This window comes from Notothenia coriiceps, unplaced genomic scaffold (genome assembly GCF_000735185.1).
Source record: "Notothenia coriiceps isolate Sejong01 unplaced genomic scaffold, NC01 NC01_scaffold00000665, whole genome shotgun sequence".
In the NCBI taxonomy this organism is placed as follows: domain Eukaryota; kingdom Metazoa; phylum Chordata; class Actinopteri; order Perciformes; family Nototheniidae; genus Notothenia; species Notothenia coriiceps.
The window spans coordinates 113,836-123,147 of NW_011333366.1; the positions used below are offsets into that span (position 1 = coordinate 113,836).

Sequence of the window (9,312 nt, forward strand, 5' to 3'; positions counted from 1 at the left end):
GGAGAGGGAGAGGAGGAAGAAGAAGAGGAAGAAGAAGAAGAGGAAGATGATGATGATGATGACGATGATGATGACGACGACGATGATGATGACGACGATGACGATGATGATGATGATGATGAGGTTTGATTTTGTATTAATGATATTGTTTTGCTTTTGCCCTTTGAATAATCCATGAAAATAGTTTTCTTGCTGTAATTTATTTCTTAAATCTTCTGCATCAGGAAGAAGAAGAAGAGGAGGAAGAAGAGGAGGAGGAGGAAGAAGAGGAGGAGGAGGAGGAAGAAGAAGAAGAAGAAGAAGAAGAAGAGGCAACGGAGATCCCCAGCAATCAAACAGAAACATACTCCACTTTTACAGAGTCTCCTCTTAGAGAGTGTCAGACTGCTGACAGAGAAATCAGCTGCAGGGGCGTCGGCATGACTCACCTGCCAATCATCCACAACCTGCTGGCCACCAATCTGGACATGGCGGGTGTGTGTGTGTGTGGGGGTGTGTGTCTGTGTGTGTATGTGTTTGTGTTTGTGATGGATGGTACAGAATAGAAGAGCTGTGATATTGATTACATAAAAAATGGTTAATTATTAAGTAATATTATTTATTAAGGAGTCCAGTTGCTCTAAGTACAACGTTGATGCCATTAGCCATTTTATTTTATCTTTTGAAAAATCACTTGTCCAATCAGTAATACAAATGATTTAGCAAGAAACAAATAATACATTTAGAAATAAAAGCTATAAAAGTTATTTAAAATGCTTCAAAGCTAAAGTTTGTGTACAGATTAATACATGACATGACCTGTGAGAGAATTGAGTGTGAGATGTCGTATACAACCACTACATGTGCCACATCATATATCTTACTATGTGATTTGTCTTTAAAGAGAACAACATCAGAATCATCACTCCACAAGATTTCTCTGGCGTGCCGAACCTGGACACGCTGGACCTGAGTAAAAACAAACTGGATGATGAGGCGTTGAGCAGTAACCCGCTGTCTGTGAGTGACACCTCTCTTATTCACTGTCATTTTCCACAATCCAGTCTTGTACTCATCTGCCAACACATCACATCTATAAAGCGTGCATGTCTAATCATGCTCGAATAAAAAAATCTCACTTGCTACATTATGGTGCTACTGGGCGATACCTGCTCTTGCTTAACAGCTATTTTCTGAATTGTATGAGTTATAGTTTTGTGTCAAATTGATGCCGCCAAAACCAGATCCATCCATCCAACTTTAATACTTGTATCAGACCTGAAACACCAGTCCAGCCTGCTTTACCTTCTGCTATGGGAGTGTTACAACTGTAGCTTTTCCATTGAATGAACATGCTTACTGTCTTCAACTAAGGGAGTGTTACACATTTAAAAATAGGAGAGGCATAGCCCACAGGTAAACAACCAGTCATGTTCAATGTAGGTACTCAGTTCGTGTTTTAGTTTTCTTCATGAAGCCATAGGTGGTAATCAAATCAATCAACACTTTTCTGATTGCCAAGTGCCTGAACAAGTTTATTTTATGCCAAGATAGGGAAAATAAATGTCACATTTGTATTTACAAGTAGCTTAAATTATATTTTAAAAGCTATATTTTAAGCGGAACTGCAGTTTTTACTTTGACATTTCCACTAGGGGTTAGATTCACAGATTCAATCAACATTATTTTAGACACAGAAGTGAACATGTATTTAATGTGAACCACCAACATGGATATAAAGCAGGAAACACAGTATTAAAAGAACGGCCGCTGCAGTAAAGCTCTGCAGCAATTATTTTCCTTTCATAGGTGGCAAATTGTTCTGATAATGACACAAAAAGCTCCCTCTTCTGGAGAATCTGCATTTTGCTAAACGTGAATGAATGACTTTCTGAGTAACAAAACAGTTAAAAACTTAACTTTGCATCTAATTAAAATAAAAAGCAGGCTGTATCCTGTATCCTGTATCATTACAGTAATAAAAGAGCACGGAAAATGGCATTAATCCTTTTCTAAGAATAACCTCGGGTCTAACCTCTAAATGGCCACAGGCCGAGCTCAGATCCTGACCACACCGAGGCAGCCCACCACACTCTGACCAATCATCTCACGCTAACATCAGCGCACTCTCACAGCATTGGCTGGACAGGCCTGTTGGGAAACAGCTGCAGCCAATAATGTGGAGAATAAAAGCAAATTATTTTTGGATGAAATCTTTTTTTCTTCTTGATTTTTCTCCTCACGTAACAGTAATGACAGAGGACTGATGGACTGGCTTGAGGGATGCTGCAAAAAGATTCAGTCCACTGCTTTTAGTTGACACACATCTACCACAGTGGCTTTCACTGAGGAGCCACACAGAGCGGCTTTACTAAAAATACAACATGATAGATGACATAAAAGAGATTCACAGATTTGGTCAGTTTCTGTGAACTCTGGGATTGTGTCCTTCTCGGCAATTCGGGATAGAAAATTATGGATTTTGAAGACAAGTATATATTTTGTTTGTTTTATCTTTCTGACCCCTTTTTTTTTTGCTGCGTGTCATGCAGGACTTGACCTTTCTGAAGAAGCTGAACCTAGATGGCAACAAGCTAACCACGATCCCAGCGCTGCCTCCATCTCTTGAGCAGCTCAGGATCAACAACAACCAGCTCAGTACACTCACCCCTCACTGTTTCAAAGGTATAGGGTTGGTTTTTGTGTCTCTTTAAATGGAACAGGAACATATTTGATGACAATAATATAACTTCATATTCCTCTCTAGGTTTGACAAACCTGTTGATTCTGGAGCTGGAGGAAAACTTCCTCCATGAAGGCAGTGTGTCGCCGCTTACTTTCAGGCCACTACAGAGACTTCTGGACCTCCAGTTGGACAACAACCGCTTCCGTTCCCTTCCTCTGGGCCTTCCTCCCTCTCTGCAGGTGCAATGATATCACTTAACTGTAAATCCTCCTTAAAATATGTTAGGATTAGCCAAACGAGGCACCTGGGATTAAGACTTGTGCTCATGGTAGAAACTGACACTGTCCCAAATGACACATCCTTGTCATTCTGTGTGTTCTTTATTGTAGGAGCTGGAGATAAAAGCAAATCAGATTGAGGAGGTGACAAAGGAGGCACTGAGAGACTGTGTCCATCTGAGAGTGCTGGACATGAGCCACAACCTGCTGCATGAGCAAGGCATCGCTACCAAGGCCTGGTCCCGTCTCAAGTACGTCTGTCCATCCTGAGCTTTTGATTTTTTAACAATAATGCTCTGCAGTTTCTCCATCAGCCACAAGAGGGTGGACTGGTGTTGTTTGGGATTCACTTCATAACTCTTTTGTTATCAATGTTGTTGTCTAAGCAGTTATCAGTGAATGGGGTTATTAGTTAAAAGATTTAAAATAACCATTTCCATCATAAAAAAAACATTTTTATTTAAATTTCCAGTTTTAACACGCGTACAGGAGACATCTACAATAATTCCCCTGCCCCTCCCTCTCCACCCCACACTCAGAGATCATAGATATATAATTAAAAAAATAAAGTAGATTACACACTGCTACATCAAAGAGAAAACAACACAACATAAAAACAGGTAATGACAATAAGTAATCTGCAAGACTGTGGAAAACCGACAAACAAACAGCATTGTAATATCGTCCTACAATAAAATACAAAATAGGCTGAAACAGATTTAAGCCTAGGGGTATCCCCGTTCTTTACACCGGTTAGATCATTAAAGTGTGTCAGTTATTTAAATTCCTACAACTTGGGATGTAAAAATGATCATGATCAGTACTTATGATTTATTTTGCTGAGGTTTTGACTGGGTTCACATTTAAAGAAACACTTATTGTCCATACTCTTCTTCCCCCCCCCTGTAAGATAGAATGGACACACACACACACACACACACACACACACACACACACACACACACACACACACACACACACACACACACACACACACACACACACACACACACACACACACACACACACACACACACATCACAGAAGTTATGACAGCTGACCTTGTGTACTCGGATGAGCAGGCGTGTGAGGGAGAGCTTGAGGGCAACTGTGTGTCTGTTTGTGTATGTATGTCTCAATGTGTGTCTATGGTGGTGTGTGTGTCTGTTGTTTAAATATAGTGAATTCCTGTGGGCTTTTCTCTTTGCTCCCTGGGATCCTTGTGAACCACAGTGGGAGCTTCAGGGAAAAGTGAGTGAAAAAAGAAAATTGTTTAAGAAAGACATGAAACTGGAGAGACTTGTGCAGACTGGAAGATTTATTTAAAAGAGAAAATGTGAAATTGGGAGAATATATTTAGAGTAAGTTTAGCTGAAGAAAGAACGAAATCTGGAACACAAATGGATACAGTAAAAGACCATACCAGAGAGATGATGTGACTAGGCAGCGCTCTGAACCTTTGCTTGACTTGTGACTCGAATGTATTTGACATCTGACATTTGACCTCATTAGTCCTACCATTGGCTCTGCATGCTTAAGAGCAGGTCATTAATTTAAAAAGCTTCCCTGAGCAGAGACAAGTGAGTAGAAACACATGTAACTTGACCTGAACTCCAATGACACAGCAGGAGCAGAAACTTGAAAGGGCAAAGGTCATTTACCTGAGTGGCGTTAAACCATATTCCTCCCCGTGGTTGGATACTATTTAATTATGTACACATAATGATTACATCCAGGAAAAAAGCTTGTGGAGAATATATTCAGCTCTGTAGAAATGTGAAGAGAAATATACAGAGAGCGATTAAAACGCAATGGGAAGTAAATTGTTAAAGATAAAATAAACTGCAGTGTGCTGGTTCTGGTTAGTGGGGCGCCTCTGTTCCATGTCACACACTCACTCAGTGTTACTGTTGCCTCCTGATGGGGTTCAGGGATTGGACCCGTGCAGACTCGGAGGTACCCGTGGAGGTTGCCTGATGTTGATCTGGAGAGTGCAGTTTGTACCTGGGATTAGTTTCAGGCAGGATGTGCTGACTGTCAGCATCTCTGCTCATTATCTGCCTTTTTAACACATCTCATCTATGGTCAGTACTGGGTTTGAATGCATTTATTAAAGCAGAAGTGATCCGATTTTCTATATCTATAATCCCTTTTTTTAAACTCAGGAAATGAATCCCAGTTCTGTCTTAAGTTTGTGTTCCTCTGTGTGTTTACAAAGGCTTCCAGTGTGTGTGACAATTGTGTAAAAATGCACTTGCTTAACAACCAGTGGTGGGAATAATTACAGTCAGATAATGCCGTACAATTTGTAGGTTCTTATACTTGAGTATCACCATTTTATAGTTATTATACTCCACAGCTTTTTAAGGAATATTATTATATTGTTCTTCTGCACTTGAGCTTTAGTTTGAAAGTTACTTTGATATGGCCATTTTACAAAAATGATATACATTATAATATATACTAGATTTGAACTGATAAAACAACAAAAAAATGGTGGCATTGGTAATAATTAAACCATAATTATTGTAGGAGTTCAAATAAGATGAAATAAGATAAAAAAACCATAAACAAATTATAAAAAAATAATTAAAAATCTGTGAACAGATTGAATATCAAATCAATATGTTTGCAGATATAATATATAATAGTGCACAGATATAAAATATTATTGATACATAAATGGATTAAATAGTTGTTCAATTAATTGTAAATCTTCAATCTACTGGGAACATTTAGGCTGGTTAAAATCAGTTTCACCTCGATAGACTACAACATGGAAATATTAATTATATATAAAAAAGTTATTAATAATAATTAAATCTCACAATATACAGTTGCAAGAAAAAGTATGTGAACCCTTTGGAACTACCTGGATTTCTGCATAAATTGGTCATAAAATGTGTTCTGATCTTCATCTAAGTCACAACAATAGACAAACACAGTCTGCTTAAGCTAAAACCACACAAACAATTATATGTTTTTATGTTTTTATTGAACACACCATGTAAACATTCACAGTGCAGGGTGGACAAAGTATGTGAACCCTTGGATTTAATAACTGGTTGACCCTCCTTTGGCAGCAATAACCTCAACCAAACGTTTCCTATAGTTGCATATCAGACCTGCACAACGGTCAGGAGGAATTTTGGACCATTCCTCTTTACAAAAGTGTTTCAGTTCAGCAATATTCTTGGGATGTCTGGTGTGAATCGCTCTCTTGAGGTCATGCCACAGCATCTCAATTGGGTTGAGGTCAGGACTCTGACTGGGCCACGCCAGAAGGCGTATTTTCTTCTGTTGAAGCCATTCTGTTGTTGATTTACTTCTGTGCTTTGGGTCGTTGTCCTGTTGCATCACCCATCTTCTGTTGAGCTTCAATTGGTGGACAGATGGCCTTAAGTTCTCCAGCAAAATGTCTTGATAAACTTGAGAATTCATTTTTCCGTCGATGATGGCAATCTGTCCAGGCCCTGAGGCAGCAAAGCAGCCCCAAAACCCATGATGCTCCCTCCACCATACTTCACAGTTGGGATGAGGGTGTGTGTGTGTGTGTGTGTGGAGGAGACGCGTACGTTTTATTAACTTCTTTTTTTGGGTTTACGAAGGTCTTGGTGGTCGATATTGCGTTAATACAATATTTACCATCATGTTAATTATTCAATAGTTTTGTATGAACTACGTTTACACACTGTATAAACGATAATAATATGCCGTTTATTTACACTAGGATAAACGATATATATAATATCAATGGTTCTTTTATTCCTGTGTGTACGTGAGACAGAGGTTCTATGTTTACTGAAGGTGAAGATTTTGTAACTGTCTCTCCGTGCTTGGTTAATGGTGTATTGGTTTTACAGACACAGCCTAGTTACAAAAAAGACTTTCGTACCGGTCCTCATTAGTCGACAGGAGGGAAGGAGGAGTCCGATAACCCAAGATTTCCCTTGGTCGTGTTTATTTCTTCGTCCTCATGTGATGAATAAATGTGTGTAGGTTAGACTCAGGTTGGACGTCGAGAATAGTGTTCGGCCTTAATGTGAAACCGTGGATTAGATCTCCTGCCATTACCATAGACCGTCTCATTGACACGGTACGTCCTATTTCTCGTGATTCGAGCCGAACTTTTATTTCTTAACTACCTACCTACTATCAGCTGTTCGGAAGTCGATGTAGTTCAGTAATATCGCGTCCGACGACACACGTAGATTAATAACTTGTATGACCATGTCTGACTATTGGATCCTCATGGTGGTTTTTTCTTGTATACCTAAATAAATTGTCTTTAATGAATTACCTAAATGACGTAACTTGTGTTTACTCTGACGGGGTAGATTTCATTTCATAAACATACCACCAGATGATCGAAAGTCTGACTTTTGAGACGGTACAACAAAACATTGAGTTCTCTCCTTGGTTAAATTTGTGATTATGTTTTGAGATTTAGTTTGCTTTTCCAAAAGGAACCTATCAAAAGAACAAAATCACCACACACACTAACACTCGAATAACGCAAAGAGGTAAACCATTGTTCGGAAAATTCTTAGGTTAACACTACCAATTCGATTTTTATGAAACCAGATGCTCAGGACAGTTCAAATATTGTATTGTTCGATAAAACACCGGGTCTTGGACACGACTGTACGTCACCCAGCTCCGTAGTCGCTACTACTACTTATGTATACAGCGTTCTAGGAGCGACAGTTTTACTGTCTTGATTATCTTTCGTATTGATGTCTGTCAACTTCAATAGTGACTACGTCGGTTGGGTTGTGTGTAGACAAACTTGGTTTTATATTTACTCTTCTTCTAGTAGTGGAGCGACACAGTGAAAAAAAGGTTTAAATTATGACACCGGGTTCAAAATGATCTATTGAAATTTTCGACTACGTGTCAAATGCTTCAGATAATAATAAACTCGGAATCTTGTTAGTATTTCATAATCGCAGTAAATTCGTCTGTTAGTGTAACACTTTTAGCATGTTTATTTTTACAAACTTGTCGCATTATTTTTGACCCGTTAACTTTAGTATAATGGGTACTGCAATGTAAAAGCCTTTTACAAACACGTCGGAGTACTCTCCTTCATTGAACTTTTGTACGAAAACCAAGACAGTCGGACTTCTACACTCAAACCTCACTCCGGACAGTGGACCGTCGGGTCCCTCCACTACTTGACCATGAAAACTAACTGAACTTCTCTTCTTAAGCCATCCGTAAACTCTGCACTAAATAACGGCTGTAAAGTATTTTCTCGGCCCTCTTCTTACCCGTTTGTCCGGAATAGACACAGACGAGACACACACAGTAAAATGTACACACGTCAACAACGGGATTTTTCACCGTATATCCCAGCAATGTCTATATTATAGTCGTTCTAGTCGTTTTGCATGATTTCATGAGACATTTTGGCTTTCATGAGGAAGAATGAGTTTATTACCAGGGCGTTCTCGATTAATCGGTATTTCGTCAACGTTCTTTTTCATACACTTGGGAAAACCTTAATGGACCTAGAGACGTATTCAACCAGGTATTTTACACAAGACTAGAGTACGACAGTCGTTGTTATCTGTTTGTGTGCGGCAGACGAATTCGTTTTCGGTGTGTTTGTTAATATACAAACGTACAAAAATAACTTGTGTGGTACATTTGTAGTGTCACGTCCCACCTTTTTCATACACTTGCTGGATTTCGATTTCTGGAAGAAGTTTCTCGATTGTAACTCCAGTCACTCGTCGGGGTTGTGACCTCAGGGTTTAGTTACTCTAGCGTCTACCTCCACAACCAATTTCCGACCGGGGACGGGATATTTTTTTTACTGTCGTGGTCAAAAACTTAAACGATAAGAATTCTTCGTAACGGTCTACACTATGGTACGGAGCGTGTTTTTCCTCGAGAGTCTTTGGATTGCTAAGTTCTTTAACAACTCAACGTATTCGACCTTCCCAATCGTTTTTCATAGAGATTTTGGAACTTCAGGTAGTTTGTTGCCTTTTCGTTTAAAGATATTTACCTCTTTCAAGTCGTGACAACCGATGTGAGGGATCCTCAACGCGACAGGACATTTTCTACTGACGTTCTCCGTGTCGCGTCTTGTACGAGTACTAACACTTCTTCTTAGGACTCACAGTCGATCTCTGAGATTTCTTAGAGGACCGTGTACGATTGTAGAGACCATTGCTAGATGATTATGCATTTTGTGACTTGTTCTTAACCTCAAGTTACCTCCTCTGGTGCCTCTCGGTGACGCAGTTTTGGTGTCCGTGATAAGTTTTTATAAGACACCTGTTACTTTGGTTTCAACTCAACAAAAATTCCTTGTGTGTTGCGATACAACCTCTTTTTTTCCGTTGTCGTGGTGCGTTG

General features: G+C 39.4%; 1 protein-coding gene across 1 annotated transcript in view; it reads left to right on the forward strand.

Moving 5' to 3' along the window:
- The first annotated feature begins 419 nt into the window (after positions 1-419).
- LOC104956310 (extracellular matrix protein 2) overlaps positions 420-9,312 on the forward strand; it is a 21,657-nt gene continuing 12,764 nt past the window's right edge. The window contains exons 1-5 of the mRNA XM_010783788.1: positions 420-474; positions 884-999; positions 2,532-2,664; positions 2,747-2,904; positions 3,055-3,194. Of these exons, the coding sequence (XP_010782090.1) occupies positions 420-474; positions 884-999; positions 2,532-2,664; positions 2,747-2,904; positions 3,055-3,194 (602 nt within the window). The remainder of the gene's footprint in view (positions 475-883; positions 1,000-2,531; positions 2,665-2,746; positions 2,905-3,054; positions 3,195-9,312) is intronic.